General features: G+C 52.0%; 2 protein-coding genes across 2 annotated transcripts; one reads left to right on the forward strand and one right to left on the reverse strand.

The window, feature by feature from the left end:
- Nucleotides 1–2,112: 2,112 nt before the first annotated feature.
- Nucleotides 2,113–6,895, reverse strand: CDCA8 (cell division cycle associated 8). The gene is made up of 10 exons (XM_075437939.1): nt 6,722–6,895; nt 6,489–6,617; nt 6,192–6,232; nt 5,604–5,679; nt 5,114–5,253; nt 4,731–4,810; nt 4,296–4,394; nt 3,983–4,109; nt 3,444–3,530; nt 2,113–3,076 (listed from the first exon to the last, which is right to left on the reverse strand). The coding sequence occupies exons 1-10, from the start codon at nt 6,801–6,803 to the stop codon at nt 3,032–3,034; spliced, it is 906 nt and encodes a 301-aa protein (XP_075294054.1). The 5' UTR covers nt 6,804–6,895; the 3' UTR covers nt 2,113–3,031.
- Nucleotides 6,896–7,008: 113 nt separating this feature from the next.
- On the forward strand, nt 7,009–8,632 carry AIRIM (AFG2 interacting ribosome maturation factor). Its single transcript, XM_075437990.1, has 4 exons — nt 7,009–7,274; nt 7,352–7,531; nt 7,612–7,730; nt 8,128–8,632. The coding sequence occupies exons 1-4, from the start codon at nt 7,009–7,011 to the stop codon at nt 8,193–8,195; spliced, it is 633 nt and encodes a 210-aa protein (XP_075294105.1). The 3' UTR covers nt 8,196–8,632.
- The last annotated feature ends 11,509 nt before the right edge of the window (nt 8,633–20,141 follow it).

Raw genomic sequence — 20,141 nt, forward strand, 5'->3', positions numbered from 1 at the left:
GCCTCACTTATTAATGCAGAACACAGGCTCCTGGAGGTCACGTAGTTCAGTTCTTGGGAAGAGAAGATGCAAAAGCGGTATTCCAAGAAGACACCCCACTGTCTGCTAGCCTTTCCCCTCCAGGCTGGCTCTGTTCAGAGGACAGTCCCTGCAGCCATGCCCACAGCGGCTCAGACCTAGCAGCAGCTCAGATGACACAAGCTGACACCGGTCTCTCTGTAGGCTGAACTGCTCCAGCCCATGATGGATGCAGCCTCTCCCAGCCTGACAGAACGGTTATTTCCCTGCGTTGCTTTTTATTTCCCATCACTCTGTTTAAAGGGCAGTTCAGACTACAGCCAGGCTAGCATAATAACAATACACAAACAAAACCTCCCCCAAATCCACAACAACGTCAGCCAGCTTCCCTGTTGCCCCCGTAATCCTTGTACTGAAGAGGGAGGTTCTGGCTTTGTTAAACAAAATGCAACTGCCATGTAGTGTGCAAAAGGGCCAGAAGTGATGCCGATAATTTACACGAGCAACAAAACTGCAGAAGGACCTACTGCTTACCCATGGTGCAGGCAGCATGCAAAATGGATTTAGGTGATTAATCCGTTTAGCTATTAGCTGCCAGATAGCTTTAATTCATGTCAGACACAATTAGCTCACTCTGATAACTGGAAAAGGAAGCTTGAATACCAACTGCATTGTTGGTTGAAGCGCGGCGCTCCCAGCGCAGAGCAACAGCGTCAGCTCTGCAAAGAGGAGCCTGGAGCTGTACTCCCCCCACCCTCTACAGACCCAGCTCAGCACACAGCCACCCCAAACGGGTACACGCTGAAATGCAGTCGTAACGCCGCCGAGCTCTACAGAGCCTGCTTCTTCCAGTCTCCCAGGTGCTAAACGCTATTTCGCAAGCAATTTTTTGCCGCTGGCATAAAAAAATGTGTTAATCCCAATAACAGCACAAATACGGCCTTTTATCCTCTGGAAGAATCAGGAATATGTAGCACACAGACCAGGAGTCAGAAACAAAGGTGTGCCTCTGCTGCTGCAGAGTGGCTGGGCAGGCTTGCCGCGGCACAAGGCTTCCCCGCCTGCGCTGGGAAGTCTGGGGAAGCAGCCCAGTCACATCTGCACCTCTTCGCCATTCCAGACTCATTACTCTAGAGGAATAGTACTACTGTCTAGTACTCGCAAAAACATTAATTCCTGGACTTACTAAGAAACAAAACCATACCTCAGCATTAAACCGGAGACCGAAATGGCCGACAGTGTAACAAGCACGTCAACGCAGGGCCTTAAAGACCGTAACTACAGCTTTCAAACGCAGACCGTGCTAACAGAAGAATTCTCTGGGCTAGCTAGGCATTCTAGTAATTTTCTCTTCCTGTTAAAGACATGTATAAAGCAGAATCTAGACTTACACATCTGTATCCAAGTAAGTGTGTTACAGTTTTATTTACAGCTTAATGAACTGGCTTTTTTAAATTAGTATGTTACCAGAATTCAACAACGAATTGTTGCAAGGCAAGTGTACTTGTAGCTTAGTAGTTTACAACATTGCCACCTGCAGTTGGGACTCAGAAGCTTCCAAAGCCTCCTGTGATTTCCAAACACATGGTATAGACTTGAGGTTTGATTTACAGTAACAGGCTTGCTTTTCAAAGGAAACTCATGTATGAATGTTGTTCTACAAACCTTCTCCCACATCACATGCTGCATCAAATATTAACACCAAAGCGTAAGTTACGTCCACCAGCAGCTTTTCCCAGCCTTCCTTACTAATCGTGCTGTAGGCTTGGCTTTTGCCAAAAGCAGAACTTTACCAAACCTAGAAAAATTCCCAAAGTCTCAACATCCTTGTTTACAGCCCCTTCAAAGAGGCTTTACATCAAGGACAAAAAGGTATCTTTGGAAAGGACAGTGCACTAGCTAACAAAGAAACAGGCTTATTTTTAGAAAAAATCTTAGAGAAAGTTAGAGAAGCAAAGTTCCTTACTCCGAATGTCCTCTTAACATGCCACTTAAAATGTTCTCATGTTAGTTTTTCTGCTGAAACAGAGGAATGATTATCAGGTTGTCTCCTGCAGATGCCACTTTACCTATTTGACTTTGTACGATCCACATAGAATAATATTTCAGGAATCAAAGCTAACCACACTTCAAAGTTCTGTTCAAACAGCATTTATTGGATACGACTCTTTGTCAAAGACATGCGCTGAATCAACTCAATTTAGATGAGAAGAAAGGGCAAAACAATGTTTTGACTAGTCCAAGCTTTCTTCTCCCCGTCTATACTCAGTTCCAGGAGTACTGCTTCTCTTACAGATTTTGAAAGGGGTGTAGGAAAAGCAAAGTTCTCTCACATTAGAGATACTCCAGCAGCTCTAAGGCTACTCTCAGTAACCTAGTCAGGCAGAGGCCTAGCTGATTGCTTAAGTACCTGTGATCTCCTGTTTCTTAAAAAACAATAAAATGCATAAGTTCACTACAAAAATAAAGCCAGTTACAAATACAACGTCTGCTATAAGAACGAAAGGATTGCTATTCATGGCAGCATCGCAAACTACAAGAAGCTTTACATTTAGTCCCAGGCACCAGTAACTTGCCTTCAGGTATTTCAGGTGCTATTCCGAGATAGTCATTACATTTTAAGCAGATCTGCAGAGAAAAGACATGCCTGGAAGGAAATGCAACAAATCTGATCTGTTGCTTTCTTTACCCAGACAGATAAGAACTCCAGTCACTTGTGTCCACTGCTTATGTCTTCTGCAAGACACCAGAATAGCTTTTCTATCCAGCTTGCTGGTCTGCAAGCCCAAGATAACCGTATCTTGGTCTCAACCCTAAAGGAAATAATTTTTTTTTTCTGAATAAAAAAGCGCAATCTATTCTAATTCCACTACACATTATAGGTGGAAAAAATAGTTCTTAACTTCCATTCTGTAAATTAATGGAAGGAAGATACAAATTAGGATAAGAACTAAAAGTAGTGGTTCTAAATGTAATGTAGTATTTACAGAGGGATGTCAACAGTCACTGAGTTTCATCTATAGGTTTTTGCACCGCTGCAAGCTTGTGCGAGACGAACCTGGAAAGAAAGGGAAATTAATCAGTACTCAGACACTTGCATCCCAAGGCCAGTTACAACTTCTGCCTGAAGTAGAAGGCACTTCCAGTTTCGACGCAGTTTTTGAAAACATTGACAATGGTTCTTTTTCAAGAAGCGCATGGTTTATCCACAGTTTGTATTAAGCTAGATGTGATGTAAAGCTAATCCCTCTCCTTCCCTTCTCAGTTCATGCTGCTTTTTGGCCACTGACACAAGCCAAAACACAAGACAAGGGGAAAAAAAATAAGGAGTTTCTATTACAGCTCAACAGTCCCCTGATTACTGACAGAGCGACAACACTGCCTTACAACTTCAGGTCACAACTCACAAAAATACACAGACTTACTGATAGCTTCTTCATAATTCCTTGGGCCTCCGGATGCAGGTGAAGAAGATTCTTCTTGGTCAAATCACTTGCTGTTAAACGAATGCTCTGTGAAAAAAAACCCCAAATCTTAGGTTTTCCGTTTGGTCAGCTGTAGTAGCCAAAAGGAGCAAAAAAATTCAATTAAAAATAAAAGCAAATAAAATCTAAGCATACTAGGAGACCACGTACAGGCAGAGAACTACATTCAGCTTGATGAGAAGCTCATCTCATACCTTCCTTGAAGTGCATTAACACGTTACTGCCAGCACAAGCTACTTTAAGTGTTACTTAAACGCACAGCAAAACATCATTCTACGCTCTGTTTTGACCAACTCGAACAGCGCACACATCTGATTAAAAAGAACTTTAAAAGGTTTTTAATCTAGATCAATCCCCCAATAAACTGCAGTGGCACAACTAAAGAGACAAGAGTGGATGAACTGACACCGGTCAGGCCCCCAAGAAGTTACAGGCTACCCCTCCAGCACAGGTTTTACAGATCAAAGTTCCTGATTTACCTCCCCTCCTCCCACAGGGACTGTAATGAAGATATCGTTGCTGTCAGCAAGGGGGCTGCCGTTGGCAGAGATGGTGTAAACACGTTCATTTATTGCAGGTGTGCGCAAACCTGGTGTCTTGAAAACTCTGAAACAAAAAGTTATAGGCAAGTAATTTCACTGCAATCACTCCAAGGACTTTGACTAAAAGTCTTTTATTTCAGGTTCAAAGAGCCGCTAAGGATTACGTTGCAAACAGATGACCTACGTGAAGCAAATGTCAAGGCATTCCCCTACAGAAGAGATCAACAGAGAAATGTAACAGAATACAAACCTGGAATCAAATTTGTGTGTGATCACGGAGGTACCTCCCTGAGCAGACATATCAACAATTCTACCAGTAGCTGGAGTGATAAAGTTGTTTTTGCTTGATCTGTTAAAGGGAAATAAACAAACCTCCTTTCATAAGAATACTCTTAATAAAAGGTACAAGCACTATCTTACCAGAGACTTGAATGAGGTTATCGCCACAGAAAACCAGAGGTTGTTACTAATCAAAGGTGAACCCCAAAGCTAGGGATAGCTGGGCATCACAGGAGAGGGAGTCGCCCATCTTTTACCGCCCTCAGGTCACTGATTTTTTTCCTATAGCATGGCACAACACCACCAACCAGCCTACCAAACCATACTCCATTCCATTTAAGTTATATGAGCCCCATATGCTGCTTCTCCATTTCTGAAATCCAGTGAAAAAGATATCCCCTATTACCTTTTACTCAGGCGCTTCACTCTCGCTGAAGGAGCTCTTCTGGTCCTGGACACTGGCACTTTTTTAGTGGATGTCTTCACCTGAAACACACATTATTCACCCAGTCAGTTACTTCACTATAATGTGACAGCTACACCCACAACGCACAAACGCTTCCACACGAAGGGCTGGGCTCAGTAGGCTCCTTATCACGGCAGGAGAGTATGACGTTTGTTTCTGGACAAGCTTCTGTGACCCTCCCCAACCACCAGAATTTTCAAGGAAGCGATAGCTGTTTTGAAGTCCCCCTCAAAGTGCCCCGGACAGCTACATTATCATAAGCGTCATCTCAGTAAGTAATTTATATCTCGGGAATGAAGTCATCACAAAGAACAGCTCTTTACCTTTCCAGTTCTTGGATTCACGTTTTCAGCCTCTGGCTCTGGAAGACATTGGCTATCATGTTTTGCTTTCTTTGCTAGAGGAAGAAAAGGGGGCTCTGCTTCTTCTTCAATAGCCTCAATATCCTGTTTAGATTTCTCCACTAGAAAGATAAAGCATTATCCAAGTTGAAAATTAATAATAACTTCAGATTACTAGTTAGCAGCGGGAGTAAACAATAAATAACCACAAGCAATTTTGGCAATTTGCTTCTGAAATCCAAATTCCGATGCAATCCAAATGGTTGACAGAGTACTCTTTTGAGTTATTTTGAATGTTTTAATAAAATTAAGTAGAGCTACTGCAGATAGTAGGGGAAAAAAAAGTATGATTATTTTCCTGTTTTTAAGTATATTGAAGGACGTAAGTAAGGACTGAATTATTATTCACAGTATATAAACCATGACATGCTTTCATCTCACCGAACTCGTCACAATGCTTAAAAAAACTGACCTTTCTTGGTGCTTTTTAAGGGAGTCTGATTAACTTCTGCTGTTAACTTGTTTATTTCTGTTATTTCCAAGTCTGCCTAAAATTAAAGACATCCACAACACCATTATGATTATTGGTAGCACGTAAGCCCAAGTTGTAGAGCAAATGCCTAATCATTTCACAGTGAGAATACCTCCTCCGCGCTTTCTGTTGTGCTCAGACTGGGACTTTTCACATTATTCTGGGGGTGACAGCACCACATGAGGTCTGCCTGCCATTCAGGGCTAACAGGCCATTTTGGCATCCGCAAGTGTGTTCCACCTGCGCCCTGCTGCTCGACCAGGTTAGCAATGCTTTACTGAAAAGCACGTGTGCTCTCAGGGGTCTGGGAGTAAAACCAAGCAGGTAAGGAAAGACTGACAGGGAGCAGCGCCAGCACCAAACCCTGTGCTGGGTACAGCTGGCACCTCTTACTGCTGAGTCTTCCAGCAGCATCTGTGGAATGTAACCTCTGCTCTTGCAGCGCTCCTGCGGACACAGCAACCCTTCACTTCCTGCAGAGCTACACGATGCCGCCAGAAAAACGTGCCACTTCTGCTAGATACCTACCGTTGCTGCCTCTTCCAGCATCTTTTCGCTTCCTCCTTTAGCTAAAAAGAAAATATTTTTTAGAAAACCAACACACAGCTGAGACAGCCACCGCAGCGCATGCAGACGTACCGCAGCACGCCGCCGCGCGCAGGCACCCAGCACGAGCCCGTTCCCTCGGCCGCGGGCGAGCAGCCGGCCGCAGGCACAGGGAGCCGCGCTCCCGAGCAGCCCGCGGGGACCCAGGCAGAGGCGGCCCCGGCTGCTCCCCTGCCGCCGCCGGTGCCTGCCGCCCGCGGGAGGCCGCCCCCCCCGTACCGAAGTACTGCAGCCAGTTCAGCTCGCGGAGCGCCAGCGGCAGCCGCAGGATCTCGATGTTGTACAGGTTCTCCACCTCCTTGACGAGGCGCTGCCCGTTCGTCCGGATCTGCTCGACGCGGCTCCTCACTGCGGGGACGCGCACGGCTCAGCCACCGCTCCGGGACCGGGCCTGGGCCCGGGGACCCGGCCTGGGCCCGGGGCCCGCTCCCGCCGCCCGCCCCGCGGCCTACCCTCGCGGTCGAAGTCCTTCAGGAAAGCCGCCAGCTTCCTGCTGCGCGCGCTCGGGCCAGCCTTCTTTCGCGCGGGAGCCATGGCGGCGGGGCCGGAGCCGGTACCGGGATCGGGGCCGGGATCGGGGCTGGGTCCGGTACCGGGAGCACTGCCGCCCGCCGCGCGTTCAAACCCAACCGCCGCCGCCGAACGGCCAATGAGGGCTCGGCGCGGCGCGGCCAATCAGGACCTGGCGCAGAGCAGTGACGCGCGGGCCGGCGGAGCGCTTCCGGGTCGGCGGGTCGCCATGGCGGCGGGGCTGGCGGCGATGGCGGCGGCGCTGCGGGAGTGGGCGGCGATGGCGGCGCGGCAGGGTGCGGCATGGCGGGCGGCGGCGGCGGCCTGGGCCCCGCTGCTGGCCTCGCTGGCCGGGCTGGCGGCGCAGATGCGGGCGGCGCGGCGGCTGGCGTGGGGCGGCTCGCCGCTGGGCGCCTTCGGCGGGCTCCGGGCGCGGCTGTGGCGGAAGCAGCGCGGCGCGGCCGAGGCGCTGCTGGAGGAGCTCGGCGGCCGGCGGTGAGGCGGCGGGGCCGGGGCCGGGGCCGGGCGGGGGGCGCGGGGCCGCGGCTGAGCGCCGGCGCCTTCCCGCGCAGGGCGGAGCTGCGGGCCGTGCGTGACGCCGTGGCGGCCGGCGCGGCCTCCGTGCTGCGGCTGTACGAGGAGCGGGCGGCGGAGCTGGGCCCGGAGGCGGCCCTGCGGCGCGGGCCGCGCTGCCCCTCGCTGGCGGACGCGCTGGAGGGGCTGCGGGACGTGGAGTGGCACTACCGGCACCTGTATCCTTCCGCGGGGGGGCTCCGGGCAGCGCGGGGGGGGGGGGGGCGCGTCCTCTGTGTCGGCCTTAGCGGGCACCAAGGTACCTGGAGAGCGAGCTGCTGCTGCTGCGTGTCAGTTGCGACAGCCTGGCGGAGCTGGAGGCCCTGCCGCGCTCCTGGGAGAGGCTTCTGGAGCGCTACAAGGAAGACGTCGTCGAAGGTAGCCCCGCTTGCAGCAGACCCAAAGGGCCTTTCGCTGAGCTCCTCGCTGGGGTCTCAGCCCCGTCTCCCGCGTAGGCCGGGCGTTGCTTGCTGCGTTGGTCTCGATAGCAGCGGGACAACTTGTCTGGCTGGCAGCGGATCTTTGCAGCCTGCTCTGAGATCTCGTGCGCAGCCTCAGCGCTGAATGCTCTCCAACGCACCCTGGGCGCGGCTGGGAGCAGCCTCCTTCCTGGCAGTGTCACGGGGGCTTGGTGGGCCTTCTCACTTGGTCTGCCAAGTTGGTTTTACTTACATTTTTCTTTATTGCCTTTGGAAGCAAGTGAACTATTTGTGGGTGCAGAATACAGATAAAATCTGTTAAGCTAACGGGGTGCTTTTTTTTCCTTCTAACTCAGATACACTTCTTAAGATCTCTCTGTTTGCGGACAACCACCGAGAGCTGTGCTGCCCACCAGGCTCCTGACAGAGAACGGGAGGGACTGATGTTGACCAGCTTCTGCGAGGGTCTGGTGTGTTCTGAGATGACTGCAAAGAGGATGATGGATTGAGGAAGCTTTACTGGTGCTTTTTGGAAGCTGAGTGGGTTGGGTGCTTGGCCTCAGTAGGAAATGCTTGGACTGTTTCATTTTCAAGTGGAAATGGACTCGATGTCTGAAGAAGAGGCAGAGCTGAACAAGCCATGAAGGTAGAAGGGAGACATCTTCACCTACGGGAGCCGTCCTTTCTTTTGCCTGCCTTGAGTGTCTGTGTGCGGAAAGAGATGCTGAGACTTGCTGACCTGAGGAGCGCTCCCATAAGTGAGAGTAACTTAAGGTCACTCAGGCTGATGGTCTGTGAGAAAGGTGTTTATGTACTGTCCTTACAAATAAATAAAAGATGTCAAATCAGGGCTTAAAAACACTTTGCACCCCGTGCCTCTGAGCAATGCATTTGCTTTCGTCCCACCTCTGCATTGGAGGGGAAGGAGCAGATTTGGCTTGAAAATGTAATTATGGAGGTGCAGGGACACCCGAGTTCTGACACGGGCAGTTCCTCAAGCGTGCTGGAACGTGCTCCTCTGATACCTCTGCTAGGGCACGTTGAAATCAGAGTCTTGAAGCTTCACGCTCTGTGGCAGCAGCACTGCTGGCAGGGCTGGGGACATCTTTTGTTGGCTGTGACACCGATCCTCTGTAACGCTCCTGGAAAGCGGTGGGATGCCTGTCTCCAGATAATAAATTGGGTAAGAGCTGTGGCTTCTCAGCCGAGCAGCTGTGCTGGCGCTCGCTGGGTCTGTGCCGCGGGCGGTCTCGCCCCGGGCCGTCCCTTTGCCGCCTGAGGGCACTGCTCGACCTGCTGGGGCTGCGGGGCTCCGCCAGCCGACGCTTTGTGCGCAGGTCAAATTGCAGAGAAACATAACGTCACCCTCTTGGCACTGGGATGGCTGCGGGGTGTTGCGGCTGATGACATTGGCATTTGCCGAGGGCAGGGTGTTAAGCCTGGGGAAGTGCGGTGGGTTCCGCTCCCAGCACGTACGGGGATGGGGGTCTGGGGGCTGCTGGGGTGCTCAGCTGGCCTGGCAGGATCCCTTTGCTGACGAAAGTAGTTCCTTGTCGTGCCTTCAGGACCCTGGCGTGCTCGCTGGTGCCACTGCCGTTGTCCAGCCGCTGCGAGGGGCTCTGCTTTGGCCAGCCCCCCCCGACCCATGTGAGTGCGCAGCGTAACCGTGAGCTGCGAGTCGCGGTACAGCAGTCCTGAGCTTTTCACTCGGCCGTCTCCTTCCCGGGGAAGTGAGGAACGTGGCCCTCCCTGCTGCTTCAGCTTAAGATAAAGCAGATGATGCAGTGAAGATACTGGTTTGGCAGATCAGCCAAGAATGCCGTTTAATTAGCAGCGGGCTGTACAGCGGTCGCAATGCAGACAGCTGTGCATGCAAAGCACTTCCATCCTTCCTGAGCCGCTCTCTCTCGCCATGGCCTGTCACTGCTCGCTTTGTCAGCGTGCCGCTGGTGCTGTGGGTTGCGTCACAGCATCCATTCGGTATAACACATTTATTTTCCTGTCCATGGTGGAGTGAGAAATTTCATCTAGTTTCCTTTTCCAGAGCTTTGATTCCAGCCACAAACTCCTCCCAACTCTAGAAATTCACGTCCTGTGTTTAGGTTGCAGTCAGTGAAGCAGCGCAGGTAAAGCTTTGTCAGCCGGTGCCTGCTGCTGGTGTTCAACCCGTGCATCCTCCCTGGGACATCACTGACCTCTGGTCACTGCGGACGCGTGGCCTGTGTTGGAGCGTGCTGCCGTGCTACGCGACTCACGGCGAGCAGGCACGCTCCTCCATCGTGCCGATGGCTGTCGCTGCGGCGAGTGGCCTGCACAGCTCTGGGTTTGGGACGGGGCTGAGGGAGAGCAGGCAAACGAGCGGAGCAGCCAGACGGCCTCGTGTCCGTGACACTTGGCTCGACGGGCCTGAAGACGGATGCCCGTAGTGTGAATCCTGGGGTGTCATCCTTGCTCAGGCCTTGAGGTATCATCATCATAAAACAATAAATCGTGGTGTTTGTGGGTGCAGAATTGCGTTTACGTGTGCATGCACCATACAGCCCTTCAACACCGCTCTTCTCTGGCAGTCTGTCTGTCGTACAGCTGCGTAAAGAACAAATGGGTTTAAATTTTGGAAGGTCTTCAGAACAGTTCGGTGGTGGCCCTTCTGCTTCTCGCAGACATTTGGCCCTCTGATGTCTGTCTTTACGTTAACAACAGCCCTGGTAGAAATGCTGAGAGAGCTTTCTGAAACAAAAGTGGCCATGAGCTTACTCTGACTGAAATGGGGTGAAGGGGGTGCTCGTTGAAGTTTTAGTGTCATTAATTATTCTCTACTGTTTCTGGCTGATGGGCCATGTCATCAGTTGCAGTGTTCTGGAAGGGCACGACTGAAGCTCCGCATCAGAGTGCTCTAATTGGATACAACTGTGGGTTTGTTCCAGTTCAAGACTGGGACGTTACAGCTCGGGACGGCTGCCAAGGTCCCCAGTTGCTAACAGGAGCATGGTTCCTTGTGTGTGTGAGGCTCCTTCAGCTGGCGCTCGCCGGGGAGGCTCTGCGGGTTCCAGGGTTCCCAGCACGGAGACAGCCAGGGTGGGCGTTCAGTCTTCAAGCGTTTAATGTAACAGCACTCAAGTGAACGGGCTGCTCCTCCTCTTCCGACGCCCGGGAGCCTGCACGGCGGAGTCAGATGCCTGCGCTCCGATGGCAGGGGCAGCGTGGGGTGGTGTCAGGGCAGGCTGGCTGCTGTGGCCACTGCTCTTCCTCCCCGTGTCCCCCCTCATCCTCAAGGTCTCTGGCTCACCCTCAGCTTGTCTCTGTGCCTGAGCTTCCCAAGACTCCGCTGTGCTGTGCTGCACCGTCAGCAAGCCGTGCCTGCTGCCATCAGCGAAGGGTTTCAGCACCCGTCTGAGCACGGGGATGGGAAGAGGCGAGTGAGCAGCAGCACCACCCAACTGGCAGGCAGCAGGGTCCTTTCCTGCTGCCTGGGGAAGCCGAGTGCGGGGACGGGGTCCTCCAGCCTGGGCGGTACCTGGGCGAGGCCGGTGGGCAAGGGCAGTGCCAAGGGCTCAGAGGCTGACTGGTAGAATATACCTAACCATAAAAATAAATCAGAGTGCCTGTATTTTGCGGGCAGAGCTCTTAAAGTATTCTTGCATTGGAGATCTGTCTTTCAGGAATGCAATAAAACAAAGTTAGCAGCTGGAGCTACCTTGTTAAAGTAACATTTCAGGAAACACAAAGCTCATGCTTTGATTGTCAGCTTTACCTCCTGCTAACTTAATTTGAAAGTAGTTATTCTTTACTTATAGGGAAAGCATAAACTAAAATCAATTACTAAATTTGAATACTCACAAACATTTATAGAGAGCATCTGACTTCTATCCAGTTAGTTTGTTTTTTCATGTAGGGTGAAAGTTAGCTTCTGATGCAGTGGTGTCTCCCCACAGTTCTGCTTCAGAAATGAGGACCCGCTGTGGGTAGCTCCAGACTTTTAAAAGAAACCCAAAAGCTTTGCTGCAGCATAAGCTCACAGATTTCAAACAGATTTCAAAAGTGAATTTACTGCAAGTGTCCATAGTTAGGAAAAATACAAAGAAATTGGCACCTGAATGTAAGTGTAAAGTGAGTTGGAGGTGGAAATACGTGATAAAAAGCTTTGTGAGTCATTTAATAAACCAAGCATGGGTTTCACAAGACCCTGTGGTTTTCATGCTTATTCTCTGAAACTTTCATCTGGGCCTGAAGCAGAACCCCTTTGTGATTTTGCAGGCCCAGAGAGGCTGCTTATCTGCTCCGAAATAAACCATTCTCCCGTGTACGGTAATGGGATGTGTAGCTCTGTTCCCAGCGCTCGGCTGTCTGCGCTTTAGAATTCTCTAGAGCTCTTGACTTTATCGCGGCAGTTGCCCTGTTGAGTTGTTGGCGAGCTCCAACCTGCCGGCCCCGTCGCTGTGCGTTGGGTGGGGACGCGTCCGGCCGAGGAGCAGGGCGTGCTCTCCAGCAGCGCGGACGTGCTCAGCGCGAGGCCCGTTGTCCGCCCTTGCGAGGGGGGCACCAGTGGTGACTTGGCCAGCTCTCTGCTGCTGTGGCTTATCCCTTGTTGCTGCACCCAGCCCCTTCCATGCCAGCAGACCCTCCAGGGCCGCCTGTCCTGCACTTCACGCTTCCGCAGAATGCAGGCGGTTCTCATCGCTCGCCTTATCTGCCAGTCCTGCATAGGTTTTATTTCAATCCTCCCTTCCTGCTTTTCCCCTCAACCCTTTCCCTCCTCCTCCCTCCTCCTGTGGAAACAAATCTACAGTAGGTGTCTCCTGAACTTGCCTGAACTCCTTGTCCCAGGCACCTTCCTGAGTAATCCTTTCCAGATGTCCAGGAACTTTTACGTTTAGCAGTTCTGCTCAAGTTCCTCTTTCATTCTCAGATAGAGAAAACATTGTATTTCCTAATATTATTTGAAAAATAAGACTGATCGTGGCCTTCTGAGAAGTCACTGCCACCTAAAAACGCAATGAATGCAGCGAAGCACCACTGCAGCCTTTTACCCCCAAACTGGAGCACAACAGATGCTCATGAACAGCGCAGGAGTTTTATCTTCCATAGCTGACTGTGCTCCATGGCTGTCTATGAAGTTTTGAAAGCACTCAGTGCTGCGCTTGTACCCAGCCAGGTGACAGGGGTGTTGGCCTGCAATTTCCTATCTACAGCAGCATGGAGAAATCAGGAGATCTGTCCGATGTTCCTCCAGTGGTGACCCAACAATGGAAAGCAAGTTTCCCTGCCCATCCTCTCAGCTAGTTTCCAGAATGGCTTGGTTTTGGGGCGATGACTGTCACTTCAGGCAGGGGATACGGTCAGTGGCTGCTTTTGCTCACGACCTCCAGGTGACCTGTGCATTGTGTCTTTGATGGTGAGTGTGCCAAGCTGCATGCCGCCTCACAGTTTTTCCGTAAAGGCTGTGTTCGGCATGGGCCTCTGCGGAAAAGGGCTGTCTATCATCCCAAGGTTCCGGTGGGATGATGGGCTTTGTAAGGCTGGAAGTAATGCCTCAGCCAGTTTACGATCCTGGAGACTGCCTCTCCAACATGGCCTCTGGCTTGTCTTGAAGTCACGTCCTGCAGCTCCCCAAGTGCATCGAGTGGCTTTTTGTCCTTCCCCACTGCACGCTGTATGCCATGGAGCTTGCGGTGGTTTGGGGCTGTTCAGCAGGACTTGCAAAATTCTTGTTGTTTTCCTTCCATTTTTCACAGAATCCCAGCATGGCAGGGGTTGGCATGGGCCTCTGTGGGTCACCCAGCCCAACCCCCTGCCCAAGCAGGGTCACCCAGAGCAGGCTGCACAGGACCGTGTCCAGGTGGGTCTGGAATATGTCCAGAGAAGGAGACTCCACAACCTCCCTGGGCAGCCTGGGCCAGGGCTCCGTCACCCTCAGAGGGAAGAAATTCTTCCTCATGTTCAGCTGGAGCTTCCTCTGCTTCAGTTTGTGCCCGTTGCCCCTTGTCCTGTCGCTGGGCACCACTGGAAAGAGTCTGGCCCCGTCCTCCTGACCCCCACCCTGCAGATATTTATTGGCATTTCTAAGGTCCCCTCGCAGCCTTCTCTTCTCCAGGCTGAACAAGCCCAGCTCCCTCAGCCTCTCCTCGTAGGAGAGATGCTCCAGTCCCTTCCTCATCCTCGTAGCTCTCCGCTGGACTCTCTCCAGTAGCTCCTCATCTTTCTTGAACTGGGGAGCCCAGAACTGGATGCAGTGCTGCAGATGGGGCCTCACCAGGGCAGAGTGGAGGGGGAGGAGAACCTCCCTCGACCTGCTGGCTGCACTCCTCTGAATGCACCCCAGGATGCCATTGGCCTCCTTGGCACCCAGGGCACGCTGCTGGCTCATGGTCACCCTGTCATCCCCCAGCACTCCCAGTCCCTCTCCACATTGCTGCTCTCCAGCAGGTCAGCCCCAGCCTGTACTGGTGCCTGGGGTTGCTCCTCCCCAGGTGCAGGACCCTGCACTTGCCCATGTTGAACCTCATCAGGTTCCTCTCTGCCCAACTCTCCAGCCTGTCCAGGTCTCGCTGAATGGCAGCACAGCCTGCCGGTGTATCCACCACTCCTCCCAGTTTTCTGTCATCAGCAAACTTTTCCTTGCTTCGGGATTCACCTTAGGATGTTACGTATTGACTGCAAAATGCTGGTGGTAGGAGAGAGACCTTCCCGAAGCTCAGATTCTTGTTACGGAATGGTTTTGTGCCATCAGCAGCCTGGGGTCCAGGAATGGCTCTGTGCCAGTAGGACGAACCTGCTTTGTTATCCTGTGCTCTCACCAGCTCTGCAGTCACTGTTGCCTTCTCACACAAGCAGCACTTACAGAAATATTAAGTAACTATTTAACTTCACAGCAAAGCAAGCTTCTGTGAGATCTGGTGCTCCTCTGTCCCCCAGCGAATGACAGCCGCCTTCCTCACCGGGGACTGATACGGGATGGCTCCCTCTTCCTTCTTCTCTGCAGGCCAGACAGTCTCTGGGCCACCTGGGGAAGGCGGAATGAAGAACGTCAAGCCGGTAAGACTCCTAACCATTCTGCTATGTGAGGAATGAATCCAAGAGCCTTTGCACACTATTAATCTTTTCCAATTCCCGAGAAAGCAAATTATCTCCTCCTGCTCCCATAAATTCAACCTCTCTCTCTCCCACTTCCCCCCCTGCGTTTGAACTGTTTGCCAAGAGCTTTATTAAAAACTACAAGATGCAGTTTTGTTTCTAACTGAATTCCAAACAACTGCGTTAGGTGGAGAAGAAACATTTGGTGCAGTCAGCTTTAGAGCATTTTTGTCTGTCGTCCATAGCCCCTTGCCAGCCAGAGCCCAGGTTCAGCGCTGCAGTGAGCAGAATGGGGCCTTTCTCTTTTGTCCTGAGGTCAGGAGAAGAGTTCAAGCGGGTCAGACCTCACGGCCTCACTTCCAAGGGCACCTGGCAGCGAGTGCTGGGAGTAGCTGCTACGGCAGAAGGGACGCTGTACCGAGACACAGCGTGGTCCGGTGACGCCTCGTCCTCCCCGGCTCTGCGTGACCCAGGCTGCCGCTGCGCCTCCAGACGACGCTGCTCCCGCAGCGTGCCGTCGGCCCGGAACGGGCTGTGCTCTGTGGCTGCCGGGTCCGGGCAGCTCTCCCTGCCGTGACAGGGAGGTGTCTGGAGATGCCGCGGACCCTGCCGACTGTCCCCTCGGCTGGCCCCTCTGCGCGGGCTGTGAGCAGAGCTGGTGGTCCCCTCGCTGGGCGAGGGTGCTGGGGCAGCGGGGCCAGGGTGGAGGGTCCCGGGGAGGGGAGGGTGGCTCGGCAGCAGCTGGGCGAGGAGCGCAGGGTCCCTGCCAGCTGCCGTGCGTCACCGCCATTCCTTGGCACCGAGCACAGTGTGTCACAGCCTTCCCCCTTTCATATCCTAATGTTCCCTCAGTCTGAAACCCATCAGCCAGGGCTGAGCAAAAACATTCGCGGAGGCAGCCAAAGCAGAAGTAAGCAAAGCTGTTCCTTTGGCTGAATTCCTCCAGCTCGTTGTGTCCCGCTGCTTCGTTTGAGCAGGAATAGTCTGCTCCTGCCTTGTGCGCCTGAGCCACGGGGAGAGGACAGAAGTGACAGCAGTCTCGTGTTTCGCTTTCACTGGCAGAGAACGTACTTGTTTTGGAAATTAAAGGGTGGCTCCATGGTAATGCAAATGGAATCGTGATTCTGGAATAAGTCCTATGATTTTTATTGCCTTGGGTGTCTGAGAAATAAAATACCGTCATTCATTTCCCTTACTTTACATGTTACACTCAAAAGTGGGTTCCACCATCTCGCTTTCTTCATGGAGAAACTGAAATGGCTAAGAAGTTTAAACAGAGATGATCTTGGAAGCAAGACAGAAAACCAGGGGCTGGCTGGTCAGGAATTGTAAAGGAGATACCTGCTGGGGCCAAGCTCGAGACAGGGGAAGATGCTGAAAGCGGTATTGTGAGTTGTCCAGGCCAGTTCTCCGCTTTCCTCTCAAGAAATCTCCATGTTGTGCAGAGCAAGGGAGAGCTCACCTGGTGTGGTCTTGCCGAGGAGAACTCGGTTTCATGGCACAATTTTGGTACCTCTCTGCCCAAAGCCTGGAAAAGGCAGCGAGAGCCGGTTGTGCAATTGGGAAGACGGGGCTGTGGAGTGTGGCTTGCACAAGGAGTGCTTTTAAACTTAATAAATCTGCCTGTGAGTCAGCTGTCAGGAACAGGGGAGGGGAGAAGTAAGGGATGGAAAAGTCCAGATAATTGTGTGCAACGGAAAAGCAACCTGAAGCAATTCTGGAGCCAGGGAGCCTGCGCCTGATCTGTCTGGGGCAGGGGGCTGGGAGGACATCTGAGGCAGCGGCAGACGAGTTCTAATGAGGAACCTGAGAACGAGCCCCTGCTGCCATTTGTGTCTGTCACATCTGTGGGAGTCAGGCCTTCAGGTGGGCCGAGCTCAGGAGCAGCGAGGTTCGGGCAGACATCCCCGTGCCCGTGCTGCATCGCGCTGGGGTCCCGCATCCCCCTGCCTGCAGCGCAGGGACCCAGCGATGTGGAAAAGTCCCAGAGGCACCGGGGGAATAATCCAGAGCAGCTTTTGCTGGACACAGCTCCCCCAACTCTAAAAGGCTTTTTGGTCAAGTTTAATAAGATTAGTCTGTAAGCTCTGGAGATGTCAGCTTGCTGGCAGGTCTGCGTTCAGTAGTTCCCCGCGCGCCAGGGAATGCTGTTGCTCATTTCGTTGGCCTTGGCTTTGCTGGATCAGGCTCTTGCTTTGCTTCTCAATTAGCCGCATCTGCACAGCAGTAACACGCTGGAGATCTGAAAGCCCGGAGAAGGCTGCAGAGAAGTTCACCCGTGTGGAAGGGAGCTCCCTGCGCCCCCGCCCTGGGAATGCCGGGGCTCAGCACTCCCCCCAGCCCCCCAGGAGCCCCTCTGGGGTCCAGGCCCCTCAGTGCTGCAGCAGAGACACCGCACAGCTTGTGCTGTTGCTGGGGAGCGTGTGTTCTCCAAACCTCCAGCTTAGGTCTGTGCTGACATTGTTGAAGCTACTGGTAATAAAACATGTCACTACAGGGGCCAAGACCACATCTGATCCTTGGAAGGGAAAGCAAAAAAATAAACAAAGCCCAAAAGCCCCCAAAACTGAAACCAAACACGTATTTACAGGAGGGCTGGACTTCCAGGGATGCGGAACACTCGGTCCCACTGCCCAGTGCTGCCGATGGCCACTGCCCTGACCGGCGCGCTGGCCTTGCAGAGGGGACAAGCGGTGCACGGGAGCCACAGCTTCCCGGTGCCACATCACCACCAAGTGCTGAACACCCCCAGTGCAATGAACTACAAATAAATGCTGTTGATGCCTCTGCCACCCCGTCAGGGAGTAGTACATGCTGGAGCAATTTGCATGGGGATGAAACTTGGAAGGAAGGGCAATGCTGAGGGAATACGGTAATATTTATTATTGCCAGTTGCAAGGGAACAGCAGCAGCCTCCAAGCTTGTATAACTCTAGAACATGACTATTATTAGAACGGAAAGTTAGCAAGCAATTAGCTAATTGCAATTCACATTGTCTGTTGGTGATTATAAGGAGAACAGTTATAAACTCCAACAGATGGAACTCAGATGGAATGGGTCAGTCTTTTTTTTTTTCCATCCCCAAAGGACATTTGCTATGACCTAAACGACAGGTTCCGACCAGAGATTTGGGGAAGAAGCCAGTCCTGTGAGCAAACACGCTGACGAGGACCCTGCAGACAACTTTCCCCGGCCGAGGCGATGCTGCGCAGCCACGTCCCTCTGTCTGTGCTTGGCAGCAGCAGACCTGCCCCGCGCTCACAGGCAGTGCTTAGGTGGAGCTCATGCTTTCCGGGCTTTCCTGAACAGGACACCTTCAAGGCTGAGGAGGTTCAACTAATTGCTCTATGGTTTTGTTCATTTATTCTGCTGTGGTGCTATTTGTTTAGTAGCCCTGGAAGAGGGGGGAGCAGAGCAATCCAGCTGAAATATGTATTTCTTCTCATCCATTTGTTTATGACTCTGTAAAGCTTCAGATGTTAGGTTCTCTTCTTTCTCCAGCAGTGAGACCAATCAACGGTGCCTCCCTGAACCTGATTTCTAAACCTCCTGAGGTTATTTGGGGAATTTTCAGTCCCCAGTGAGACGGAGTCAGAAAAGAGATCTCTGCAAAGATTAGCAGGAGATGAGGCAGCGCTCTGCATCCCCTTTCAAGCCACAGGAGATATCAGCAGGGCAGTTCTCATGGGACAGAGATTCTCTCATTGCTTTTGTTAGAAATATTTGAGTGATGCAGCACCGGAACATGACTGATGGCATGAAACATCAGGCTCGGATTCGAGGGATCACTCAGTGTATGTCTTTTACATCTGTTTAAGCCAAAGAAGGATACAGATATGCTCACTACCTGTGCCGCTTTATTATCCTCTGGATGAGTTTTGTGTCCCAAGAGCAATGTTTTGAAGTGATGCTAGCAACATACACTGAATGGTTGAGAAATTGTGATTTGCCTATGAAGCATTTCTCTGCTAAGTATGCCAAGATGCAAGCGGCATGCATACAGCGTGGTGTGTTTATGGCCAGAGGTATATGAGTGATGCACAGGAAAGCAGGGAGACCATGAGTGTTGCAGCCTGCAGTGTGGTGGTCTGTTTATCAGGTTTCTGTTGCACATGTGAGTGTGGCACACAGTGCTGCTTTGACGAGTTGTATGAAAACTGTGTAAGCATCTCAGGTTGCTTTTTAGAGCATGGACAAGAATAGACAGATTTGGCCTTACAATTAAAACATCTCAGAAGGTATTCTGAGGCCAACATTTGGCTAAAGAACCTCCCATCTACAGTCAGACTTTCTGTGGCCATGGAAGGAGTTTTGCTCCTTACCTCCGAATGTTGGTGATGCCGTTGACTCTGGCAAAGGAAGAACATCCCTGTCTCAGGTCAAGCCGATACAGACACAGATACAGCTGTGGGATCTGAAACAGATTAAGCCCAGCTAAATGAATTTCATAAATAGTAATACAAACCCACTGCACACCTTAGGCTGATGTTAAACGGAGGATGAATTGGTATTCATCTTAGAGCGAATGCGTTATAATGAAATGGAAACATCAGGTTTTACTTATAAACCCCTGGTTCCCCATAGGAGGCAGTTTATGGAGTGACTGTTTATTAAAGACAAATGCTATCATTTGAAACATATCTCATGTAAAGAAGGGGACTGGCTGACGCAGAGGAGCCGAAACTGGAGACGGAGCTTTGCATTTACAGGCCACTGGTTTAAACAGGCTCTGCATGTACAGGAACGTGTGATGATAGCTGCCGGGTGCCCGAGTGTCCACCGAGACCCCCAGCCCGTGCCTCCCACGGTGAGCGCAGGGTGCTGAGTGCAACAACCCAGGCCAGACATGCTTAACTTTCATATATATTTAACAGCAGGCAGAAAGATAATCCAGTTATCTCGAGTCAGACCAGTCACGTGCTTAAAATAAGCAGGTACTGGATGGGGGCCTGAGCCCCAGCAGGGCTGCTCAGCCCCGGGGTGCTGACCTCCGGTCTCTGCTCCAGAAATCCCCAGAAATGAGAGCTGGCTCCTGCAGAGCATCTGCCGGGGCTTGCGAGGACCTGGTCCAAAGAAGAGGAGGGCAAGAGGATTCCTACCTCTGCCCACGGACGGAAGGCAGTCTGCGACGTGTTGCTCCTCCCAGGTCCCTGAGGCTCTGGGGTCTCTGATTTGGGGTCAAAAAACCTCAAAGGGGTCTGCCTTTTGGAGGGGAGATCCTCCCCATTTTAGCCTGTTTCTTTTGAGGCATGCCAAAGTCAGCACCCACTAGTCACCAGCCTGCTTTTCCTTTCATTTC

This window comes from Opisthocomus hoazin, chromosome 17, assembly GCF_030867145.1.
Source record: "Opisthocomus hoazin isolate bOpiHoa1 chromosome 17, bOpiHoa1.hap1, whole genome shotgun sequence".
Taxonomy (NCBI): domain Eukaryota; kingdom Metazoa; phylum Chordata; class Aves; order Opisthocomiformes; family Opisthocomidae; genus Opisthocomus; species Opisthocomus hoazin.